The following is a 24,317-nucleotide window of genomic DNA, read 5'->3' on the forward strand; positions in this document are numbered from 1 at the left end:
CCCAGAGCCTCTGCACACGCTGCCTCACTAGTCCCGCCCACCCCTCCCCGGCTCTGGGAGGCTGCTGGTCCACCTTAAGCAGCGTTGGTACGGGCGGGGGGGATTTCCTGTCGGAGGTGGGCCAGACCAGTGGCCTATCCCACGCAGGGGAAGGGTGCCCGGTTTTTCTGAGGGGTACTCCACCCTGCCCCGAGGAGGCTAAGTGACTTGCCCGGCCTTGGGCCTTTCACCCACTGATACTCCCAAGCCTGCAGCCTGGGCCAGGACTTGGAGGGACCAGTTCCCCACTGCCCTTACCCTGCCCGCTAGCTGTGCTCGGTCTTGCCAAGTGGCCAGAGGGCTGTGAGGTCGGAGGGGGATAAACAACCAAGGTGGCCCTGTACAACTCCCAGCCCCTCGTGGGAGTGGGAGGAACCCAGATGAGAGGACCCTGACACTATCGAGATCAGCGTGGAGTAGGGTCATCAGCCTGCCCTCAGGAACACACTGTTCCGAGGTGTTTATGGACAGGTCTGAGCAAACAGGCCTAGGAGGGGACTGACATGCCACAGCACCAGAGACTGCAGGCTGGGAACAGGGTGCCTGGCATCCTCTATGGTGTCCACTTGGTGGGCATGGCCTACAGTGTGCTACGGCTACGTGTTTCGGAGAGACGTAGGCAATTGCTGGGCGGGTGCTACAAGGCAAGAACTGGCCCGTCTTCCGCGGGTCTGAGCACAGAACTGGACAACCAGGTTCAGCCAAGCAAACACGCGCATGCGCGCTGCTGGGAGCTCTGGGGTCCAGGATTCGGTGGGCTCCCGCATCCTGCGTCGGAAGAAGGGCGTGGTGGGACTGGCGTTTTCTCCTGCGTCCTCAACCCCGCCCCCTCGCCGCCCAGCCCCGCCTCCTTGCCTGCCAGCCCTGCGCCCCTCGCTGCTGGGTCCACCTTAAGGGGCGCGCTGACATCAGCTGCCGCAGCACCGCCCGTGGGGTGGGATTTCCTCCTCCTCTGCCGCCGTTGCCGCCACCGCGGGTCCAGCGCCGCGTCCAGCCCGCCTCGCCAACCCCGGCACAACCCCGCCGGCCCCGCCTGTCCGGCCCCGGGGAGGGATGCGGCGGCGCGGCGCCCAGGATGCCCCGCAGCCCCGGGACGCGCCTCAAACCCGCCAAGTACATCCCAGTGGCCACGGCCGCCGCGCTGTTGGTCGGCTCCAGCACCCTGTTTTTCGTGTTCACGTGAGTCCGTCGCGTCGCTGGGGACGCAGGGGCCATAGCCGGGTCAGAAGGGGCTGGGACCAGGTACAGGGACCCGGTGCAGCTCAGAGGGCTGGCCAGGGCAAGGCTGGCACCCGGGCTTTAGGCATCGTGAGTCCTTATCCTGGGTTGAGGCTGAAGCCGTGAATGTGCTTTTCCTGGGGCACCATGGAAAGGTGAGTCCTGTGTGTGAGGACGCGAGTGCCCGGTGGGCACTAAGTGAGTGTGCCAGGCAGGCCCTAGGTGTGAAGCAGTGGGCCTGGACAGGAGAGTGTGCAGTGGCTGCTCAGGGTGTGGCTGTAGCCCGCCCCTTCCCACGGGCTTCAGGAGGCGATGTGGGCTGCCCAGAGCTACCAGCTCTTCCTTCGAGGAGCTAAGGACTCTCATGGGTTCTCTCTCGCTGTCTGGCCAGGGGCCAAAGCCAGGTTGTTCCCAAGTAGGTGTGGTATGGCCTGTCTCTCACGTGCCTGCCCCACCACAGTCACTGGTGACACTGGCCTGGCAGTACCCTCCACCCTTCCTTGACCTTCTTCCCAGGAAAGCCTAGAGATCACAGCTGGAGGGCCTAGGCCAAGCCACACCCAGGGATACTGGTCACAGTGGACTTCAGAACTCTTGAGGCAGAAAGTCAGCAGGGCTCTGGGCTTTTGCAGCTTTAGCTTCTTCATTTGGAATGCAGGCTGGCTCACAGACCAAAGTGGTGGGCTGAGGATATAGCTCCCTCTGCATGGTCGTGGGTGCTCCCCAAATCTCCTGGCACAAGGAAAGATTGGGACACCAGACTTTAGCCATGCGGGTCTGTGACCACCCCCTTCCACGAGTCCCAGGCTCAGACACAGCCCAGCTGACCAAAGCAACGACCATTAAACTTTCCTGGGGACCTGAGGCCTCAGGTGTGCCTGAAGCCAATGTGGCCTCTGTTCAGAGGCAGGTCAGCCCTAGTGTGAGTGAACCTGGAGCAGGGTGGGCAGGGGCTGGCATGGCACCCTTTCACGTTAGTAAGAGCGAGGGTGGCTGCCTTGTGTATGGTGAGTCTGTGCTGGGTGTCTGTGGAGGCGGGAGAGCCCACTACCTGGACTCTGGAGCTGGGTAGGTGCCATAGTCTGCCAAGAGCGTGTTTAAAAAAGGCCTGTGTGGACGGGCTTATTTCTAGCTTTGGCGAGCAGGCGTGTTCTTGTCACTCAGAGGCTGCTGCCTATGGGGCAGAGAGGAGAGGGGGGTAGGTGGGCAGTAGGCACAGGAAGAGGGGGAAGGAGTCCTGCTGGGTTTTCTGGGGCATCGGGGGGCCATCCCAGCCCAGTCCTGGCTGGGGGTGGGTGCCTCAGGGTGGGTGGTTTCAGGGAGTCTCAGCTTTTCATTTCTTAGGTGCAACTTAGCATTTTTCCTCCTAACACTCAAAGTAATACATGTTCACTACTGAGAACTTGTGAAATGCAGGGGAAAAAAAACATTTAAAAAAGAATTGAAATGGACTCCACTCCAGAGAGCCCGTTCATCCCTTTCTCTAGGCTTACCTGGCCTTGCGGTACCCTGCTGTGTGAGGTGAGACCTTCTGGTGATTTCAGAGGGCTCTTATTTGCTGTCCTGTGAACTTGACCCACCCCCAAGCAGTAGGCTGTGCGGCTGCTGCACCCTTTGCACCCTGCTGCGCGCCAGGTTTTCCTCTGTCCTCACAGATGGGGTCTGGGCTTGGGGATGCTGTGCTGGGAGGTGCAGGTTCCCTTGGGGTACCACAGGCAGTGCCTGCTTTCTACCCTGTGTATAGCCCAGGAGAGGGTGCCACGTGTGTCCCTGTGGCAGGATGACGTCCTGGGGGCACTAGCTGGGGTCCAGGTGGAGTGACCACCTAGCTAAGGGAGCCTCGCTTGCTTATCCCCAGGACAGGGCTCCCCTGCAGCTGACCCTGAGGCCACCCACAGTCCCTGGGCCAAATTGACCGTGGCCTGCCCTGCTCTGGCAGCTGGGTTCTTGAGAAGGGGCTCGCTCGCTCTGTGGGGCGGCCAGGCCCATCCGTGCCGGCGCAGTGTGCCAGTCCCGGGGAGGCAGAGGTCCAGGTGGTCCCCTCCTCAGGACGGGTCTTTCATCACCCCAGTGCCTATGCTTCTTTCTGCTGTATTTTCCGGCCCAGGCCTGCTGCAGACTCAGACACATGCAGGGCAAGCAGCACTGCTGCACTCTCTTCCTGGCCCCAGGGTTCTGTCTCCTCTGCCTTCGATCCCTGGACATCACTGGGTGCCGAGGGGCCCGGGCCCTGTCTCGGCACTCGGTAAACGTGAGTCGTCCCTTTAAGGCAGGTCTACACAGGCAGTAGCTCCTGGCATCACAGAGGGTGGTGTACTGGGGGCCTGGAGGGCCGAGGCCAGCTCCCTGGGGGCTGGGACCAGCAGAACATTCAGGCATGTTGCTAGGAGAATGTGGGGTGTGGAAGGGATGTGGGGAGGTGGGGGCATCCCTACTCTGAGAATGGGGAGCCTGCAGGGCAGGCTCCCAGAGGCCCCTTCCTCCAGCAGGCCTTCCAGGGCCCCTGGTACAGCTGTGCCCCCCAGGCCCTAGAAGCCCTTCACACTGTCGCTCAGTGCCAGGTTGGGTTAGATGCTGGGGTTGGGATGGAGAGTCCAAGGGTCCCCATCTTCTGTCTCTGCCCCTTACTTCTCCCAGAGCTGCTTTGCAGAAGGACGGAGCCCTGTGAACATCAGAGAGCTGGGCTGCCTGGCAGTACACCAATTCCCCGGGGCTGGGCAGGGCCGCCTTGTGTCTGTCTGGGGCCCGTGGGTTGACTTCTGGGATGTCAGGGCCTGTTCCTGGGATGGGCCTGAGCCCTCCCCATGCTCAGAGGCCCAGACGGGCAGCCAAGGCCCAACCTAGGACTGTGGGAGGTCCAGCCTAGGACCAGGCCAGCCCATGGTGGGCCCAGGTAGACAGAGCAGCTGGCTGGGGCCGGGGTGGTGTGGAGGAATCTTGGTGTGAGGCCCCCACCAGGACTCGCTGTATGTGGCCTGGGGTATTCCTGGCCTCTGAGCCTCAGTTTCCCTCTCCGTAGGGATCAGTTGGGTGGGCGCACATGGCCAGAGGCCTTGCCTGGCCTGATCAAGGCCAAGTGGCCACAGACCCTCTGTTCCTGGGTGTCCCTGTGTATGAATATGAACTGTTAACGAAGAACCCAATTTAAAGGAAAATGTCTGAGTTAAAATTTTCGGTCCACAGATAACTTGGGTGCCCAAGCTGCTCCTGCAGAACTTCCCACCCAGTCTTGGTCCCGAGCCTTGACACGGGTGGGGCTCATGGTGGTGGTGTGTGGTTCTGACACCGGGGAGGAGGGCCCGGGGGCTGGTCGGGGATGAGGGCATGGAGCCTCAGCTGGGCCGCCCCTACCCCCACCCTAGTCTTGCTCTGGCCCGAAGCCTGGCTGGAGCCAGCAGGGAGCGTCCGGCCCCTTCCCAACAGGGCAAGCCTGCAGTGCATCATCCCGTGGGTGGGATGTGGGTTACATTCCTGTGGGTAGAGGGGCCCCACAGGAGCCTAGGACAGACTCAGGGTGGGCTGAGCACCGTTGTCTGCCAGGCTCTGCCCAGAGCTTGAGTGTCCTCACACATCCTGCTTCCCCGGCCCCTGGGAGTAGAGGGAAGCACAGAGGTGGAAGGGCGGTGAGCAGTGGCCCCGCCTGGGTGAGGTGGGGTTGGGGTTGGTGGTAGGAGAGGCATATGTTCACAAGTGCACACGTCTGCATTTGTGCAGGTGTGCCTGTGTGGCCGTGTTCGTGTGTGTTTGTGCAGTCACACACAAGCACACACACATGCACACGCAAGTGTTTGTGCGTGTGTGCCCTATATGTTGACACGTTTGTGTGTTCACATACACTGCCACTTGTGTGCAACCACATGTGTGTCTGTGCATGCTTTGCAGTGTGGGCTCATGTGTCTACACATTCATGTCCTAGGTGGAGCATGTGCATGTTTCTGTGTACATCACACACGTGTGCGTGCATCTGCCCCTGCCTGTTCACGCGGGTACGTGCTTATGCCTCTGCACGTGTTTGCATGGGCTCTTCTGTTGCCCCCCCAGTCAACACCTTTCCCAGGGTGGCTGGGTTCCAGGCCTTGGCAACACTGGCCAGTGAGCCAGGCCTGAACCCCCTCAGGGCAGTCCCTGGTGGTGAAGGCCACCTGGGGGCACCTGGGGGGCCAGGATTGCATGGGTGTGCCTAATCCTGGATCTGAATCAAGTCTGAGGCCTGGAGATGGTGGGCAGAGGGGGCAGTGGCTCAAGTCCCAGTTAGAGGACCTACATCCCTCCCCAGCCAGCCCAACACTGGCTGAGGCCCGCACCCCGTCCCTGGGTACGTGAGGCTCAGGCAGTGGGTAGGTTGTGCGCACACTGGCAGAGGCCACCCAGCACCTCAGTGCAGGCATCGGCCCGTCATAGCACAGATTTCCAAATCCATTCCCCTGTGCTCCGCAGCCACACCCTCCCCCGGCGTCTGATCAGGGTCACTGTCCAACCCCTGCAGCCTTGGTGCTCCTCAGAGCGCAGGGAAGACGAAGCAGCACAGGCTGCCTGGGCTGGCGGGAGCCCTGGTCGCATGGGCGTGGGGGCGGCCCGTGTGGTTCAGGCCCTGCCAGCCTATGTCATGGTTTGAATCCCAGCTCAGACACGGACTCGTCCCAAGACCTCGGGCCGGTGTCAAGCCCTGTGGTACCAGCTCCTTGTCTGTGAATGGGGAGGACTGAAGAGAAGCACCCCCGACACACACAGCTGGGAGGGTGCAGTGCGTTGCCCTCTGTGCAGGGCAGACAGGCAGTGGGTCCTATGTATTTGTCAGCGAAACCTGGACAGGACAGTGGGCGGGGCTCACACTCCAGGCTCCTCCCTATGTGTCCTCCTGTTTGCAGAGCCTCGCCCCTGTTGCTGCACTCCACATCTGCCCACCCACCCTCCCTCAGCCCGCCCCAGAGCATCCCCGGTTCCCTTAGCCTCTTCCTTCCCCAGATCAGGCTGCCTCCCCGGCTCTTGGACTCTACTGCGCAGGGGCACAAGGGTTGTGGGGCTTCCATGCTCTCCTGTCACAGCCTTGAAATTCTTCATCCTTTTTAAACAGGTGGCCTACATTTTCATTTTGCACAGATTGTGTGGCCAGCCCTTCCCGGAAGGTGCCATGGGGAGGGGGTTCGAGCCACTCGTTTGGGGGCCACAGTGCCCCACCTCCCCCTGGGTCCCAGGCACGCTTGGGAAGAGCCCTTCCGCACTGCCTCCCTGGGCAGACCGTGCCTCGGGGGCCCACTGTTGCCTTGCTGAATGGCATCAGATCAGAGACACAGACACACACTGAGCACTGTCTGTATGCGGGGCTTCAGCATGCAGGGATGAGGAGTGTGGAAGGCGTCTGCTGGTGGGCACTCCGGGCTGCCCGGGAAGGGGGTGCTGGAGGAAGCCCCCCTGGCAGAGGGAAGCCCATCCTCAGGCCGTGCGTCCACCTCCATGACGAGTCCTGGAGAAGAGGAAGGGGTAACTCGGGCTCTGGGGTGCCTAGTGTGCTGCTGTGGGAAGGGAAGCTTTAAATAGCTTCTTGCTTTCCACTAAAAATAGCGAAGTTCTGCTGTCATGGAGGTGGTTGCTGGGTGGCGGGGCTGGCTCCTGGCCAAGCCAGGCGTGGGCGCACCAGCGTGGCCTGCATGCGCTGGGTGACAGGGCTCACAGTGAGGGCTGCTGTGGGGGATCCCCACTGGCCCCCCAGCTTCACAGTGGGCCTCAGTACTGGGAGAGGAGAAGACCCCAGAAAACCCCTGCTTGGAACAGCAGTCAGGGGCCATGGGAGAGCTGGGGAGACCCGAAGGACTTCGTAGGAGCCGAGTGGGCAGACTCAGGGACCTGCTGCTGAGTCGGGGCAGGGCCCACAGGCCATGTGCCCCAGACTGGTGGGTCTTCATAGGCTGGGCTCTGGCCAGATCCCCAGAGGGTTGAGGAAGACACTGTCTGTGGCAGACTGCCCACCAGGGAGGTAGGCATGACCCTTATAGGGCATTGGAAGTCTGGGAAGGCGTCCTGGAAGAGGGGCAGTCTTGGGAGCCAAGGTGTGAGAGATTCAGGTGGGGTAGGGAGTCATTCTTTTCTGGAGTCTCCAAGCATTTTGCACTGTCATGTGGAAAGTGAGGTGACCTACTAAAAAGAAGGGGCTGCGTGGTGGCCCAGACTCTGAGACTGTGCCCCTCAGGGAAGGGTGGGGTTAGTGCCACTTTGCATTTACTGGCTGACAGTGGGGGCCCCTCCCACCCAAGGATTGCCCTGCTAAGGGGGCCCCACGGGGCCGGGGACAGTACTGAGTGAGGATGTGGAGGTTATCACTGGCCTCTGTGAGTCATGGCACGTGGGCAGGAAGGGCTCGTTTCCCTCCTGGCAGCCTGGGAAAGATGCCGGGTGGGGTGGGGTGGGAGGGTGCGGGTGGGCTCTGGCCACCCCTCCTAACCTGTGCCATCCCAGGCCTGTTGGCCTCTCTGAGCCTCAGTGTTCTCAAATATGAGTTAAATTCCTCACAGCTATCTGGGGGCTTGCCGGGCTTAGAGTCGGCACACAGTCCATGCGCCGTGCAGGATGCACCCAGCCCCATGGCTGAGCAGAGGAGTCGCAGGCAGCTGAGCGAGGCCTCCCAGAGGGCCTGGGGCAGCGGTGGCCTTCCTGACTGCTGTGCTCCACTTTGGGTGGCCTTGAAGGCCAGTACATGCATGGACCTGCCTGAGTCCTCTGCTCCTGAGTTGCCTGCCATGCTCCCAGACCCAACACCACCTTGCCGTCCCACACAGGTGCCCGTGGCTGACACGAGCTGTGTCCCCAGCTGTTCCCGTCTACAATGGCATCATCTTCCTCTTTGTCCTGGCCAACTTCAGCATGGCCACCTTCATGGACCCTGGCGTCTTCCCCCGAGGTAGGACCTTGTGCTGGGACAGATTACCTGCTCTTTTTCACTAGAGTGTGAGCGGCTGACACCGGGAGAGCCTTTGGTAGGGGTTCCTAGTGGGCAGGCAGGCAGAGATCGGGGTGGGGCCTGCCAGGGAAGTCACTTGCCGGCCCCTCCCTTTGGTTCTGGCCCACAGCGGACGAAGATGAGGATAAGGAGGACGACTTCCGGGCCCCGCTGTACAAGAACGTGGATGTGCGGGGCATCCAGGTCCGTATGAAGTGGTGCGCCACCTGCCATTTCTACCGCCCACCACGCTGCTCCCACTGCAGCGTCTGCGACAACTGTGTAGAGGTGACCGCCCTGCCACCCCGTCCGCCCCCTCCCTGCAGTGTGTCCACCCCTGCCCACTGTTCGCCCTGACGTGCCGCTCCTGCCCAGGACTTCGACCACCACTGCCCGTGGGTCAACAACTGCATCGGGCGCCGCAACTACCGCTACTTCTTCCTGTTCCTGCTGTCGCTGAGCGCCCACATGGTGGGGGTCGTTGCCTTCGGCCTGGTCTACGTGCTGAACCACGCTGAGGGGCTGGGAGCCGCCCATACCACCATCACGTATCCTTGGCCTGACCACAGGGGCATCATGGGCTGGGGGCCAGTTTCATAAGGGAAACTGAGGCTCAGGGGGATGGATCAGCTGCGTGGAAATCCCCAGGGGGTGGGTCACCTTTCTTGGGGGGTGGGCAGTTTGTCCACAGGCCCCTGCTCTGTGTCTCCACCCTTGGCCGTTGGCCTTAACCGGCCAGCATGGCCGTCATGTGTGTGGCTGGCCTCTTCTTCATCCCTGTCATCGGCCTCACCGGCTTCCACGTGGTTCTGGTCACTCGAGGGCGTACTACCAATGAGCAGGTGCAGACCTGGGTGGGCCCCACAGAGCAATGGGGGGTGACCCTGGGCGGGGGCAGGGCTCCGGGGGCCCTCAGTCGAGGCGGCCTGTGCAGCAGTGCTGCTGGAGGCTCTGGTCCCGCACATCCTGGGGTGGGGCTGTGCCACTGGGCTGACCCTACCAACCCGTGAGGAGCCCCAGCTGTCTCTCTGTCCACCTTGGCCTGGGCCCTGGGTGGCCACGCTGGCTGAGGGGTCCCTTGTCCGCAGGTGACGGGGAAGTTTCGCGGGGGCGTGAACCCCTTCACCCGAGGCTGCTGTGGGAACGTGGAGCACGTGCTGTGCAGCCCCCTGGCTCCCCGGTGAGGCCCGGGTCGGGCGTCCAGGGGGCCTCTGCTGGGTTCAGGGTGAGCAGCTCTGGGCCCTAAGCCTGGTCTCCTTCTGCCATTGGCAGGTGGGTCTGGCCCTGCCCTTGGTGGATACTCACACCGGGCCACCCTCGCCGCTGTCCCCTCTGCCCCTGGTGCAGGTATGTGGTGGAGCCACCCCGGCTGCCGCTTGCTGCTCGCCTGAAGCCACCCTTCCTTCGGCCCGAACTTCTGGATCGAGCCCCACCACTCAAGGTCAAGCTTAGTGACAACGGCCTGAAAGCTGGCCTGGGCCGAAGCAAGGTGGGGGCCCTGGGTGGGTAGGAGATGGGGTGAGGGTCAGACCTTTGGAGGTGGGAAGCAGCGAGGTTGGAGGGGCCTAGAAAAATGGAAGGGGGAGGAGTTGGGCACATTCTAAAGGAGGGTCTAGGCCCCAGGACCCCAGGAAGGAGTTCCCAGTTAAACCCTGTCCCTGGTCCATTCCCTACCCACCACTGACCACACCCCCTCCCAGTCCAAGGGCAGCCTGGACCGGCTGGATGAGAAGCCACTGGATCTGGGGCCACCACTGCCCCCCAAGTCGGAGACTGGCACGTTTGGCAGTGACCGGCAGACCCCTCGCCCAGGCAGTGCTGGTGAGGCGGGGCTGGCCAGATGAGGGGAGGAGGCGTGGGTGGACTGCGGCCTGACTGCGGTCTTCTTCCCCCAGAGAGCGCCCTGGCAGCACAGAGGACCAGCCCCCCGACACCTGCAATGTACAAGTTCCGGCCCGCCTTTCCCACGGGTTCCAAAGCGCCTTTCTGCGGGCCGAGTGAGCAGGTGGGGAGCCTGGTCCTGTCCTGGAGACCCTGCCCCGGAGGCCTCACCCCCTGGGAGGCCCGTCCCGGGGCATAGAGGGTGTCGGCAGGACCCCACCTCACAGAGATCCCCGAGGGGGGCAGCAGAGGGGGGCAGGGCAGAGTGTGCTGGGGAGGGCTGGTGTGGGCGGTCCTGGCCCTGCTCCCTCTGCCTGCACTGCCCGCTGGCCCGGTAGGCGGCTGCCCACAGGAGCAGTATGTGCCGGGATGCCAGGAATTCCACCATTAGTCACTCCAAAAGGCCCACGGGAAGGCTTCAAAAGAATCCAAGGTTGTTTGAGAAGGCACATTATTTCTCTGAGTTGTATAAGCGTTGTGTGCTCACCGAGGAGCAGTCGGCCGCTCTGGACCGCCTGAGGGATTCCCAGGAATTCCCCCTGAGGTCCCAGGCTGCCCATCCTCCTTCACAGCCGCCCGAGAGGCAAGCCCTGTGGCCGGACCACATACCTAGACCAGCCCCCAGCCCCCAGCCCCCAGCCCCCAGCCCCCAGCCCCCCGCCCAGGAGGCCCTCCTCTCAGGGCTGACATCCTGCCTGAGCCTGCTTCTCAGGGCCCACTGGTCTGGGCAGTGAGTCCAAGCCTCCCTGGCCTGTGTGCCATGAGTGGTCCTTTTTGGGGATGGGGATGGGCTTTAGGTGCCCTCACTTGGGTCACCTCCTTCCTGAGATTGTCCTGGATCCCACTGAGGGTCTGGGGTTGGCCAAGTGCCCCAAGGCCACGTCTGTGCCCACCCACGCCCCTCTGGGTTTTGAGGCTTTTGTCTCCAGCCCAAGCATTGAATCACGAAGACTGAGTGGCTGCCCCTCAGCTGGGTGGACTTTAAGGACACTGCTCTGGGTGTGTGCAGTGGCCAGTGGTGGCCCCGTAGTTGCCCAACCCTCAGGGGCAGGGTGCCCAAGAGAGGGCCCTGGTCACTGTGTGGTTATTACATCTCCTAAGGTCCGCTCCTGAGGTGACCCTCCCCCCACCAAAATTCAAACTGGAGCAAGACGCACACCCTTCCCTGGAGAAGCACCATCAGGGGCTGCTGCTCTGTCCCACTTCCTTCTGTGGCCAGGGGACAGAGAGCTTCTGGGACACCTTGTTGGTTGTACCTGCTACCACCTCGACGTCCCTAGGATTGCAGCCTCCGCGTGGGCACAGAGCATCGGTGCCCAGGTGAGGGGCATGGTGGGTGAGTAGCGGCCCACACGCAGCCTCTGCCCCTGCAGGTCCCAGGCCCCGACTCCCTGCCTCTGGGGGAAGACAGCGTCCACAGCCTGGACTTCGAGTCCGAGCCCAGCCTGGGCCTCCCTGACTACACAGCGGGCGGTCTGCACGCTGCCTACCCGCCGTCCCCGCCTCTCAGCGCTGCCGACACCTTCTCGGGGGCTCTTCGATCCCTGAGCCTCAAGGCCACGGGCCGACGGGGTGGGGACCACATGGCCCTGCAGCCTCTTCGCTCTGATGGTGGGCCCCCCACACCCCACCGTGGTATCTTTGCCCCCCATGCGCTGCCCAACCGTAATGGCAGCCTGTCTTACGACAGCCTGCTCAGCCCGGCCTCCCCTGGCGGCCGTGTGTGCCCTGCCCACCCCTCCGCCAGTGCGGCCAGCTACCGCTCGCCCTACCTGCACCCTGGCACTGCGGGAGACCCTCCGCAGCCCCCGCCCCGCAGCTTCAGCCCCGTGCTTGGCCCACGGCCACGGGAGCCCTCGCCCGTGCGCTACGACAACCTCTCCAGGACCATCATGGCCTCCATCCAGGAGCGCAAGGATAGGGAGGAGCGTGAGCGGCTGCTGCGGTCTCAGGCTGATTCTCTCTTCGGCGACTCCGGCGTCTACGACGCGCCCAGCTCCTACAGCCTGCAGCAGGCCAGCGTGCTGTCCGAGGGCCCCCGGGGCGCCACGCTGCGCTACGGCTCCAGAGACGATCTGGTGTCTGGGCCTGGCTTCGGAGGCGCCCGAAACCCTGCACTACAGACGTCGCTGTCCTCGCTGTCCAGTGCGGTCAGCCGGGCACCGAGGACCTCCTCGTCCTCCCTGCAGGCGGACCTGGTCAACAACAATGCCCCGGGACCCCGGCCGGGCAGCGGCTCCCACAGGTCTCCCCTGCGCCAGGGCCCGCCCTCCCCACCCAGCACTCCCCGCTCGCCTTCCTACCTGGGCCCCAAAGCCGTTGCCTTCATCCACACGGACCTCCCGGAACCACCGCCCTCGCTGGCTGTGCAGAGGTGGGTGCTGGGGTGCCACAGGCTTCCTGGCAGGGGGCAGGTGTCCCTCTGTCTGTGGGGCCACTTGGCTAAGCAAGTGTGGGTTGTCTGCAAGGCCTGACGTGGCCTGTGGGGTGGCCCTTCCCCACCTTGCAGGCTCCTGGCCGGCCGCATGAGGGTTGCACCCTTCGAAGGGTGCCCTGGCATGTCCCAAGGTGTGGGAGGACTTGCGTCCTAGCCTGATGTCCCACATGCCCTCAGCATAGACCCGTGGGTAGGGGCCCTAGGCCTTCTTCCTCAGGAGGCCGAGGACAGCACCCTTCAATACATGGGTAGGGCACACAGCCCCTGGGAGCAGGGGCTTCCCCGCTCAGAGATGCAGAAACTGGGTCCCGAGGGGCAGGCTGGTCCCAAGCCCTCAGCGGGTAGGTAACTGAGGATGCAGACCGGCTGCCTGGGAGGTCAGGTCCAAGCTCAAGAATTGAGCGCCCCCCTGTGCGTGCCGTGCCCTGCCCTGGGCACAGCGTCGGCACCGCCTCGGCTGCCTCGAGCTTAGGCCGGGTCAGGGGGTCTCTGCTGTGGGGGCAGCAGGTCCAGCAGGGGTGGCTGTGCAGAGGCAGAGATGTCTCCCTCCTGACGAGGCAGCGAGGTCATTGCTAGGAAGGCATTCGGCCAGGAGGGCGGCCCCTCGTTTTCCTCGGGGGGAACAGGGAAGGGGCCACACAGTTATCACTGGGCTCCCCAGCTTAGGGTATCAGGACCAGGCAGAACCAGGGGCTCAGCTGGCCTCCCTATACTGTGGTCTTGCCAAGGGACCTAGGGGTGTGACAGCTGTTTTGATGCCTGTCCTGACACAGCACAGCCCTCCCCCTGCAGGTTGGGTGCAGCCCTGTCTTCTGGGCGGCACCTCCTGAGCTCAGTGGCGTGGGCCACCCCGGGCTCTGTCTGCATTGTCTGTCCCGTTGCCTTCATTGGCCTCTGTCCTGCCGTGGTCCCTTGTTCACTGTGTGTGTGCATGTATGTGTTTGCTTTGATGCAGGGACCACCCTCAGCTGAAGACCCCCCCAAGTAAGCTTAATGGGCAGTCCCCGGGCCTGGCCCGCCTGGGCCCTGCTGCTGGCCCCCCGGGGCCCTCCACCAGCCCTGCCCGGCACACGCTTGTTAAGAAGGTGTCTGGCGTGGGTGGGACCACGTACGAGATCTCGGTGTGAGGAGTGACTGCCACCCACCTGCTGTGGCACCACGGGGACCAGGACCCCCCAGCGGCTGCCCCCACCCCCCGACTGCTCTGCCCTGACAGAGGCGGCGGCACAGGCCTGGTGTGGACTCATCAGCAGGAGCGAGAACCATGCCTCCACGAGTCTGCCCCTCGTATTCCACCTGTCTGTCTGCTGTCTGCACACCGGGGCGCGGTCAGGCCGCAGATCTGTGTTGGTGCCCCTGCTTCCACAGCTGGGCCTCGAGTGGGCGCGGACCGCATCTGTGTGGACTGCATCCATGTCCTGAGGTGGCCACCAGGCCAGCCCCCACCCCTCCCCTTATAGATGGGTCACGGTGGCCCAGACATGGACAGAGGGGCCTGGGTCCCCGGCCACCCTCCGGACTGAGGGCCTGCTGCCTGGCTAATCCCAACCTGCTGCCTTTCAGGGACCCGCTGGAAACTTCTAGTTTGGTGAGGCCAATTCTTCTGTGGGGAGCCCAGCCCCAGCCCCCAGGCACCCAGCTCTGGGGCTCCTCTGGGTTCTGATGGACAGGGGGACGGACAGACGGACAGACTGCCAGCTGTGGGAGGGGTCCCGGCTCCACGTGTCCTGTCTCGCCCAGCCGGTGGGCGTGTCCCTGTGTCTGTGCGCTGAGCTGCCATGCCATGTCCCATGTGTTAAAGCTCAGGCCCCCGCTGCCCCCACTGCCGGGAAACTCGCTGTCATTGAAGCCTTAACCTCTGCTTTATGCTCTTGTGGGTGGCAATGGGGGCAGGCGGAGCAGGCACAGGCTGGACACTGCTGCAGGGGCCTCTGAGACCAGGAGTCCCTTCCCTGCCAAACGAGATTCCCTACCCCAAGGCATGCAGAGTCGGGGAGCCAGAGCCTCGGTGCCTGCGTGGGAAGCACATGGGGAGGGGGTCAGAGCTCTGCCTGGTGCCAGGGGCCCGAGAGTAAGCACACAGCAGCGTCTGCTTGCGTTGTGTCTGTTTTATGTTTTTATATCTACATCTATATATCTATAATTTTATTAAAAAAAGAAAAAGAGTCATTTTGATCCTTTCCTTGAGCAAGGCCAGGGCTGTTGCTGATACTCAGGGGCTCTGGGGTGGGGGGCAGAGCCAGCCGGGCTCTGGGAGAGGTGGTGGCTGGCAGCAGGGATCACTCGTCCGTGTGGGCATTTTTGCTGACTTAGGCCGAGTTGAAAGCCTGGGAGGCAGGGGCTGGCCCACAGGTCTTTGGCGGACAAGCATGCGGCTTCCCGGGGGTCTGCGTCATTCCTGGCAGTAACAGGGCTTTTGGAGAGAGGCTGGGGCTCCAGCTGCCCCAGGGGCCCCCGGGAACCCAAGGGCTTGCAGGAGATGGAGGAGGGGGTATACACGGGGCCACCCGCTGGCTGGGACCCTGTGGGCTGTTGCTGAGTTCTGCAGCTGCTTTTGGCCCGCCCACCTCTGCCTGTTACATGTGTGGAGTGGAGGCATTGGCAATGCACAGCTTTTGGGGACTGAGACAGCAGAGGCTGGGGGGCAGGGGTTGGCCCACTGTGGGAGGTGCCCTGGACCTTGGACCCCCGCACTGGGCAGCTGTGCCCCAGGCTGATCTCCACCTTTCTGCTTCTCTCTCATGGGACGCTGCGGCCCACAGGGGGCGGATCGGCACTTGTAGTCGTGGATGGGGGCGTCGTGGCCCGTCCAGGGTGCCCCCCAGCCTGCACCTGTGCCACCTGGGCCTCCCTGAGGACCGCCCACTACTGCAGGTCCCCTGGAGCCCGGCTGCTGGGGTGCCCCCGCGAGGAGCTGTGTGCCGCCTGCACTTGGCTGCCTCCAGCCTTTTCCCCAGCCTCTCGGGGCCTGAGCGGGGTGCCAAGTAGGCACCCGTGGGGCCTGGGACAGCCCAGCCCAAGATGGTTGGGAGGCCAGGCTGCCACGGACCCTGGGGTGTTGGCTGAAGGTCCCCTCTCTCTCAGCCAAACCTTGACTGACTCCCAGCCCACTGGGGCCTGTGACTGTGTGCCCACCTCAGGAAGTTCCCATCTGCTGCAGGGGGCCCAGTGCCCCAGGCAGGGGCCCTGGATCTGCTGGGACCAGCATGGCCTTCCCAAGGTGTCAAGCCATCACCTTGACCTCCCTGCTTGACCAAGCACTTTAGACGCCACTTCCTCTTCAGGAAGCCCAGGCCTCTGTGGTAAGGCTGGGGTGGGGGTCTCAGGTTGCCCCCGCAGGTCACTGCACTCCATCCCCCTCCCTGACCCCAGCACAGATGCCTTAACCGGAGCCACCAGCCTGCTGAGCCGTCCAGGCCCTGCCAGGGCCGGAGGAGAACCAGCTGCCCAGCTGCTGCCCAGCTGCTGCCCAGCAGCCGCCACTCTTCACTTGGAGACATGCACTGGGGGTGCTTGGGGGCGCTGGGGTGGGGCTCTCTAGTCCTCAGCCAGCTGGGCCCGGATGCCCCCAGGGAGAGGGCGGGGTCCCAGCCCGCCCTTTCCTGCTGGAGCAGCAGCTCTGTTTCTCCCACGTGGGGGTGAGCAAGCCACAGAGCTATTCTCTATTGTTTTAGAAGGAATTCTCTACCCCAATATAATGCCCTAAATAAAATTTTTGGTGTTCATCTCCACAGCTCTCTCCAACAATGTGGTCCCCCGTCCTCCAGGCTTTGGTGTGTGCCGGGAGGTTGGACTGGACAGGGCCCTGGGCTGACAAGGCCACAGGAGTGGGCTCAGACGGTGGGGATGGCTGGGGACTGAGGGGTGGGGAGGGCGAGGGAGCTGGCTAGACAGAGACCTCCGCTTACGTGATGGTGTGAGGTTCAGGCTGAGCACTGGGCCCGTGGGGGCAAGGAGAGGATCTCTGTCCCCATGGACAGTGGAGACTCCCCCGGCAAACCCTCTGCTCAGAGCCCTCTTGGTGCCGGGGGCAGGCTGGGGGCTTCTTGGGGAGGGGCTGCCACCCTGCAGGACCCCCACCCACTTCAAGGTCAGCCTCAGGATGCAGCAAGCTCCCTGTCCCCAGCTCCACGGAGACAGTCTCAGACGCTGTACGTTTCACTACTGTATGTCCAGCTGCAGGCCCAGCCCTCAGGACAGACCCTCCTCCACCCTTCTTCGAGGCGCTCGTGGGGACGCTGTGCCAGCAGTGCTGCGGACAGGGGCTGGCTCGGCCGCTGGGCACCCGGGGCCATGCTGGCCGCCTGGCCTCCTCCTCACTGGGGCAGCTGGGCCTCCAGCCTAGAAGGGCAGGAAGTCATCCACTTCGAGGTGCAGGAACGGGCCCAGCAGGGCCCGGAGCTTCCAGACGGCAGCGCGGCTCAGCAGGGGCGGCACCAGCCCCTCGAAGGGTGTGGGGTCCACCACGTACACGTAGGCGGCGGTACAGGCCAGCAGGGTGCCCAGCAGCAGCCTCAGGGCCAGCAGCCTGCGGGCGGTGGTGGTCAGGGGGCAGGGGTGCCCGAGGGATGGTCCCAGGGGACTGGCCTTCACCCGCACGCTCACGCAGCCACCTACCAGAGCTGGCCTTTGAGGCCTTCGGAACATCCCAGCTGCGGCTTCGCCTTCTGTGGGGGAGGGGGGCAGGTCAGCGCCCCTGCAGGGGTCCAGGTGTTTCGTGTCCCTGCTCCCGCTGCCCAGGATATGGCCCCCCCCCCCACGGTGACTCTGGTCACCTGGCTCCAGGTGGGCCTCTCACTGTGGGGCCTCTTCCATTGAAGCCCACCTCTCCCCTCCCCAGAACAGGGCCTCCAGGGTGGGAAACTTGGCGGGGGGGGGGGGCTGCTTACTGCTACACACAGGTCCTTTCTTGCCTGGGTGCGGCACTGGGCACGGTCCCTGGTGGAGTTACAGAGTCAGGGCCACCTGCACTCCCTGCACCGGCTCAGTCTGGTGCCCTGGAGCCGGGGAGGGGCTAGGGATTGGTTTATCCCATCCTGACAGGACACCTGCCCCTCCCAGCTTGGTCAGGCCACCCCTGACCCCATACATCACCCCAGAATCTCCAGCTGAATGTCTTCCATCTGGTCTAGCACGCCCCGGATATCCTTCTTGAGGTTCTGGGGGGCAGAGGAGGCAGAGGGTCCTCCATCCCTGCTGGTCCTGCCACGCTCCCCTGCCTCTCACCGCTCCCCCCGCCCCTCTTCTTCCCTGCCTCCCTCAGCCTCTGGGCATGGATGGCTCTTTGGGGGACCTACCAGGAGTCCGGTGGCCTGGTTGTTCAGGGCCATGTGTACCTCAGCCACGCCATCCCACACCTGGTTGGGGGAAGGCTAGGTCATGCACTCAGGACGTGCCCCTCCCTGTGGGTTGCCCAGCACGCCCTCCACTCCTGGCCAGGCAGGCACCTCGGTAATGGCCATCTTCTTCCTCTCAAAGGACAGTCGGATCTGCTGTAGCTCATTCTGGGGGAGAGCACAGTATGGACACCGGCAGGGCCAGCGGGTAGTCAGCCTCTTCCTCCTCCACCCACCTTGGACCGCTGCAGGGAGGCCCTGCCCCGCCCTGCCCTTCAGCCCCCGTCGGTCCCAGGCACCCACCTGGGACTGCTGCACGAAGGACTCCTCGCCTCGGCACAGCTCCCGCCGCAGCAGCTGCAAAGGTGCTCTGTCCTCCAGGGGCCTGGAACCAGCCTGCTCAGGAGGCTGCAGAAGAGCCCCTGGGTCAGCTTCAAGGTCATGGACAATGTCTGTGGTCGCGGACTCCTCAGGAGCAGAAGTGAAGGGTGTGGTACGTGGCTCACGGGGTCAGTCCTGACAGCAGCCGGAGCCCTGTGGGCCAGGTGCTGCCCTGTGCTTACCCAGGAGAGGGCTGTTCGGCTTGAGTGCTCCGGGCACAGGGGCAGGAACTGCTGCCCCAGTCCCAGAAGGGCTCCCAGCTGCTCCCGAAGGTCCTGGTTCTGCCTTTTCTGGGGATGGGAGGCAGAGAGATGGGATGCCCGTCACGGCTGCTCCTTGGGCAGGAGCCCGAGACCCAGGGCTTCGGAGGGCCAGGAAAGGCTGTGAGCTCGTTGCACACATGGGCACAGAGCCTGGGGCCAGCCTGGGCGCCCCACTCACCAGATTCTGGTTCTCCTGCTCCAGCTGGAGGAAGGAGTGTTCTCCAGGCCCCAGGGGCACACTCTGGAGCTGGGAGGAGGCTACTCTGGGTGAGGCTGGGGTTACTGCCCCCTGTGGCAGGTAAGGGCACAGGCAGGGTCTGGGCCCTGAAGTGGGGGCTCCCCCCTGCCTGGGTGACCCTGGCCCCCTTCCTGAGTGCAGGGGCCAGACCCAGCCCAGCTCTGCCTCCATCTGTCCTTGTCTCACCCCTGCTGGCTCTCTGGCTCTCTGGCTCTGCATCTCTCCTTCTTCACTGGCAATAAAGCCCCCAGGTACCCCACTACCTCCCCTGGGCCCGCTGCCCCCTGGCCCTGGGGCTGGGAAGGTCCTGGCAGACTCCACTGAGTGTGTGGAGCTGAGAGGCCCTGGGCAGGACCAGCTTACAAACCCCTGGCAGGGTGAGTCTAGGCATCCTCCGTGGCTGCTTGAAGTTGAAGGTTGGGGGCATTGGGGGTGGGAGAGGCCACAGGGCCCCAGGGTTTTTGGTCCCTCCATACTTCCCTGTGACCCCTTCCTGACCCCAGGTCCAGGCTCTGGCCTGGCCAGACCTGCCACCCTCTTACTGAGGGGCCCCCAGGTGTCCCAGCTCCCAGGTCTGCCACGGGGGTGCCTGTCACAAAGGCCTGGGCACAGCCAGGGAGGTCATAATGGTCCGGAGCTGGCAGGGCCCCTCCCGCCACATCCCTGTTCTTGAAGTACCCTTCTCTGGTCACCCCTTCCTCATCTTCCTCAGGTGCCCCCGGCATCTACTTTCTTAAGGTGGAAAACGGGTCATGCAGACACAAGGGGAAGACGAAAATCTGGCGGCGCCAGATTCTGGTTCGTTTCTCCTCTCTCGTTTTCAGGGCTTCATCCTGCTGTCTATGGGCCATGCCTTCCCCACCCCCACTCCTGGCATCTGTTTCCTCGACCCCCCTTCCTCAGTGCCCTCCCTGGTTTCATGGAAGGACATCCTCAAGGGACACTCTCAGAAAGGTGGACCAGGGGAAATTTGAGTCCCTGCGAAGTAGAACAGCCGCCAACACCTCCTCTGCTGGGTTCTTGCCCCTCTGCCACGTGACTCTGCCCTCTCCACATCCAGAGGCTGGGCCCCTAACTTCCTCCTGGCCTCCGGGCCAGCCTGAGGAATCATTTGGGCCAACGGTTTGTAATAAAGTGTTGGCAGTTGGAGGCTTGACTTCTCCCTCTTGCTGCTCTGGGGACCCTCTGCCGTCAGCGGGGAGGCCTTGCTAATGGCATCAGAGGTCACAGGGAGAGAGGCGTCTGTCATTTTAACTGGAAGCCCAAGAAGGCCCTCTTGCCAAGCCCTGGGCTAAACTGTGTTTGCTGTAGCCACCAGGTTTGGGAGTGGCCTGCCAAGTGGGTCTCGATCCGGAGACCCCTCCTGGGTCCGAGAGCATCTCTCACTTGCTGGGTGCTGGGGCGAGCGGGAGAATCACTCAGAGGGTGCGTTCCCACGGGAATTCGAGGCGGCGGGGGGGGGGGAGGGGGCCCACGGCGCGGCCGGAGCAGGCCAGGCTTGGTGGCCGGGCCTTTGAATTTGAGCTCTCAGTCACATTTTCAGTTGACGAGACGTCGCCATGGTTCTTTCAGTGCCTCTTCTCAGGGCATCTTGTTCTGTTTTAGGGACAATGGGGGTGGGGGAGGGGAGCCTCGCTTCTTTCACTTTCCCCCTGTTCTCTCCGTGGTTCATTTTTTCCTATTTGGTCTCAGCACTTCCCATCAGACGCTGTCCTCGAGTGTCTGGCTTTTCTCCTCCTGCGAACAGGGAGGAGGGAACAGCTGTTTCCGCCCCGACAGGGGCTTGCGCGGCCTCCTATCAGACCCCCCGGAAGGCAGGCTCCAGACTCTGGGCAAGCAAACGTGTGTTCACTGCGGGTCTGCATGTGGACTGGGGGACGGCTTGGGGAGGTTTCCCGAGCCACCATTGTCATCTGCTGTCCTCACAAGTGTTGGGTGGTGGCTCCAAGCTATCCCCTAGCCAGCCCCACTTTTCCGCTCTGCCTCATTCACACACAAGCTGTCATGCTAAGCCAGCCTCCAGGTCCCATCTAAATAAGTTCATTGAAGTCCCTCTTCTGAAAGGGGTCTCTCTCCGGTCCTGTTTGCCGTGGTGGGGGTGAGATACACTGCAGGGACCGCTGGTGTAGGCCATTCACCCACAGGGGAGGCGGGTACACGGTCCACCTGCCATGGCTGGCTGGACACATGTGGCCCTGGCCCCAGGAATCCCTGCCGTGTCTCTAAGGTGGGGGCAGCGTCGTTGGCACTTAACAACAGGCTCTGCGTGGGGGTGAGTGGGGAAGGACGGGCCTGGAGTGTAGCTCAGGCACAAGCTGCCACTGGAACCGCCTGACCAGTGGGGGACCTGCTCAGCCGCCCGGAGGAGGAGGAGCCCCTGGGCCCTCCCCTGGCCCTGGCCATGCCGTTCTTCTCCAGAATCTCATGCATCTGAGTATCCCATCAGACAAACTCAAGGTGGAGGCTAAAGAGGGCTTTGGGAGGGCATCTGGGGCTCAGCAGCCATAGGAGCAGGGGTGGGCCAAAAGCCCTGGGTGGCTGGGGTGGTGGACAGTGGGGGTGGGGTAGGGACTGCTTGCTGCGCTCAGTGCCCTGAGCCTGCCAGATGCTGGTAGGAGCCTGGAATGTCACGTGGGGAGAGAGGCAGTCCTCATGGAGGCTGGTGGTTTCTTCCCCTGGAGAGAGAGCAAGAACAGCAGTTGCCACACAGGGGAACTGCTGGGCAATGGGCAGCAGATGGGACTCCCGTCCCACCATGGCCGCACAGACGGAGCTGAGAGGCCCCAAAGCCATGGCAATCCCCAGCAAGTTTGAGGAGAGGCCTGGGGCACCTCGATGACACAGGAGCCTGGGCCCTACGCACTGCCCCTGCCCACTGCCCATGACCCTGGGGAGCCCTGCTTCCTGGCCTGACAACTCCCACGCTGTGTCTCGGAGAGCTGGAGACTCAAGTCCAGCCCTGAAGACCCCACTTCCCCAAACTCTTCCTTCCTAACCCCCAGTGGTTCCGAGCTGGAGAATGCCTGAAGGGTTGGGGGGTACTTTCAGAGGGAGAGGGTGCTGGCGGGTCCACAGTTGTATTGGCATTTCCAAGAATGGGGACAAATGTTCTAATGTATGCAGAGCACCTGTGTCTTGCATCAGGGTAGAGGGGTTTGCATCGACCTGAGCTGCTTGTGCCCAAGTTGCCATGACACCCAGTGGCCTCAGGGAGCCTGGAGCCCTTAAGCAGGGGGTGGGCTAGGGGGAAGGGACAGGAGGCCCACACCCTTCCTGCCCTGAGCCAAGCCCACCTGCCTGGATTCACCGTGGCCCCGACACTCAAGGCCCCACGCTCATCCCAAAAGCTGAAAAATAGGTTTGCAGCAGATGAAACTTGGGATCCCTGGGCCAGACACAGCCCCTCAGGGAAAGTTTTATCTCTGTGCCCCCCAGACCTGGGCTTCTGGCTAAGACTCTATCCCTCTAGTCCTCAGAGACTCCTTGCATGTGCCTAGACCCAGCAGGCTTTCTGGAGCAACCTGGGCTAAGGGTTCCCCTCTTAACCTGGGCCTTCAGGCTATTCTTGGCTCACACCCCGTGCAAGGGCTTGGGGGGTAAGTTACCCTCCTTACACTGAGTGTGTAACAGGCAGAGAGCGACCACGGTTGGGGCCCATAAGTTGTCTCGCACCTCCGAGGTGTCCCTAAACTCATAGCCGGGAGGATGGATAGATCCACTGGCAGTGACTGCAGGAGGGACGGGGCAGCCTGGAGAGTGACCACCCCCTCCCAGGGCCAGAGGGCAGGCACACTCCAGGTGGGTGGACACACCTACTGGGCTCAGGCGGCTTCTGTCCCAGGCCTGTGGGCAGCCCTGCAGGGTGGAGAGCTTCCTGGGGGTGGGCCCTGGGAATGGGGTGCAGGTGAAGGCCAGAGGAAGGCCCTGGGAGGGCCGTGCCATGAGGTGCTCCCAGGTAGTCCCGTCTCAGAGGCCGGGGCCAAGATGGTGGTCGCGCTCCTGCGCGTGCCGTATCCCCAGTGTGGCTGGTCAGCAACTGGGCAGGGGCCATGGCAGGCCATTTGTTTTCCCTCCCTGGGGGACTCTCTCAACACCACTACTCATTTTTTATTTATGGATCAGAAGAATATTAAGAATGTCAAGAAAAATCATCTCAGGGACAGCCAGCACCAATAAATTGCCACCAGCCAGGGTGTTGGGGACTCCAGGCTGGGAAGGCGGCCACTCTGGGGGCTGTGGAGGCTCCTGTGCTCCAGGTGGGGGAATTGCGTGTGTCCAGAGGTGCCCACTTCCCCAGAGGATCCCGCCCAGCAGGTCCATCCACTTCTCAGCATCCTCATGCTCCTCTGTCTTTGGCTGGACAGACAGGGGTGCCTGGGTAGCCAGCAGGGCTGGAGTGTCAGGGTCACCTCGGCAGACCCTCATGGGGCCCAGAATCCAGGATCCCTGCTCGCTTTGCTCTTGGCTTTCTGGCCCCACTCAGCTCTTACTGGGAGCAGACAGTGCTGGGCCATGAGCTCCTGGGACCCAGGAAACAGGGACAGTGGGATTGAGTGAGATACTGGGGGTCAGGTGAGGGGCAGAGACCTCGGGCTGCCACAGGCCCAGCTACTGTCTTCCTAACTCTTAAAGCCCAGGAGATCCCTCCACGTGAAAGACTAGCTCCCTCTCCTGGCTGGTCGAGGTGTGCATTCCAGAATCCACCACTAGATGGCGCCACAACACTGCAGACAGGACGTAGACTTGAAGGCACCAGTGCCCCTGACTGTGCCAGGGTGGAGGAGAGCCCCCGTGGGTCCAGCCAGATTGAAGCTTCCAACAAAGTAGAAACAGTGCTGGGGGTCGGGAGACACGCCCACCCAAATTGCATTTATGCTTGGCTTGTTAGTTTCATCCCACTGTTCACACTGAAATAAGTAACTGCCGAACTTACACTGGCACCCCCGTGCCTCCTCCCTCCCAAGGGCCTCGGCTCCCATCCTGGGCCTTCCTCACCATGAAACTTTTGAGGCTGCTGTCCGGCTGGCCTCATGTTGTCTCTCTGTCAGTGGGCGGCTGTTGTGAGGTGGTTTCACTCTCCGGTCCTTTGTTTGAAGGTGGCGCAGCTGAACACAGACCGCAAACTCCAGCAGCAAGCTCTGCACAGACTGGGTCAGCATCCCCTGCAACCCAAGGGCTACCTGCCAGCCCACCCAGCAAGAAGCATGTTAACTCACCCCCTAGCTAACTTCTACCACTACACCCACCAGCCAACTAGCTTACAAACCGCTGGTCACCTACTCGCCCTTCCTGCCCGCGTGGCAGCGGCTCCCCCCAGAGCCTCTCAGTGCCTGGCTCTGGGGTGCCATGGCACCGCTGGGGGCCCAGCTCAGCCTGCTGGCCAGTTGGCCCTCTGGAGTCAGCTTCGGTCAACAGGAGAGTGGGCAGATGGATAACAACCCCTTCTTCCCACTAGGCCTGCTCACTGCTGCCTCTCCCTCACCTCCTCCCTCTCCCCGGCCTCAGGCCTGCTTTCCTGGGTATGGGGGCTCGGACGCCAGCCGGCCCCAACCCACCACCCAAACTCTCAGCCAGCTACCCAGCAGGCAGC

The 24,317-nt window shown here is 63.0% G+C and overlaps 2 protein-coding genes across 4 annotated transcripts; one reads left to right on the top strand and one right to left on the bottom strand.

Moving 5' to 3' along the window:
- Positions 1–944: 944 nt before the first annotated feature.
- On the top strand, positions 945–16,173 carry ZDHHC8 (zinc finger DHHC-type palmitoyltransferase 8). 3 transcript variants are annotated; one of them, XM_053665022.1, is made up of 11 exons: positions 945–1,218; positions 8,031–8,152; positions 8,322–8,479; positions 8,567–8,739; positions 8,931–9,033; positions 9,280–9,371; positions 9,539–9,680; positions 9,892–10,012; positions 10,087–10,196; positions 11,446–12,446; positions 15,272–16,173. In XM_053665022.1, exons 1-11 carry the CDS (start codon positions 1,115–1,117, stop codon positions 15,495–15,497), a joined length of 2,352 nt encoding a protein of 783 aa, XP_053520997.1. In that variant the 5' UTR covers positions 945–1,114; the 3' UTR covers positions 15,498–16,173. The 3 variants fall into 3 exon arrangements, with proteins under 3 accessions (XP_053520997.1, XP_053520993.1, XP_053520991.1); XM_053665018.1 differs by lacking the exon at positions 15,272–16,173 and adding an exon at positions 13,465–15,211 and having other exon boundaries at positions 949–1,218; positions 8,322–8,395; XM_053665016.1 differs by lacking the exon at positions 15,272–16,173 and adding an exon at positions 13,465–15,210 and having other exon boundaries at positions 952–1,218.
- Positions 16,174–16,850: 677 nt separating this feature from the next.
- Positions 16,851–19,201, bottom strand: CCDC188 (coiled-coil domain containing 188). Its single transcript, XM_037141729.2, has 9 exons — positions 18,668–19,201; positions 18,409–18,516; positions 18,149–18,253; positions 17,957–18,013; positions 17,807–17,866; positions 17,604–17,668; positions 17,399–17,447; positions 17,127–17,176; positions 16,851–17,037 (listed from the first exon to the last, which is right to left on the bottom strand). Exons 1-9 carry the CDS (start codon positions 19,199–19,201, stop codon positions 16,851–16,853), a joined length of 1,215 nt encoding a protein of 404 aa, XP_036997624.2.
- Positions 19,202–24,317: the final 5,116 nt, after the last annotated feature.

Source organism: Artibeus jamaicensis, unplaced genomic scaffold (genome assembly GCF_021234435.1).
Source record: "Artibeus jamaicensis isolate MK-2021 breed Jamaican fruit bat unplaced genomic scaffold, CSHL_Jam_final contig_1128, whole genome shotgun sequence".
NCBI classification, from domain to species: Eukaryota; Metazoa; Chordata; class Mammalia; order Chiroptera; family Phyllostomidae; genus Artibeus; species Artibeus jamaicensis.

What these genes read in the sequence shown, in the direction of transcription:
- ZDHHC8 (XM_053665022.1), top strand. Translation starts at nt 1,115, where the DNA reads ATGCCCCGCAGCCCCGGGACGCGCCTCAAACCCGCCAAGTACATCCCA. An exon ending in CCCTCGCCCAGGCAGTGCTG is followed by an intron (nt 10,013 to 10,086) that starts GTGAGGCGGGGC and finishes TTCTTCCCCCAG; the next exon opens with AGAGCGCCCTGGCAGCACAG. An exon ending in TCTGCGGGCCGAGTGAGCAG is followed by an intron (nt 10,197 to 11,445) that starts GTGGGGAGCCTG and finishes CTGCCCCTGCAG; the next exon opens with GTCCCAGGCCCCGACTCCCT.
- CCDC188 (XM_037141729.2), bottom strand. Translation starts at nt 19,201, where the DNA reads ATGGAGGGACCAAAAACCCTGGGGCCCTGTGGCCTCTCCCACCCCCAA. An exon ending in AGAAGATGGCCATTACCGAG is followed by an intron (nt 17,867 to 17,956) that starts GTGCCTGCCTGG and finishes TCCCCCAACCAG; the next exon opens with GTGTGGGATGGCGTGGCTGA. An exon ending in ACCAGGCCACCGGACTCCTG is followed by an intron (nt 17,669 to 17,806) that starts GTAGGTCCCCCA and finishes TCTGCCCCCCAG; the next exon opens with AACCTCAAGAAGGATATCCG.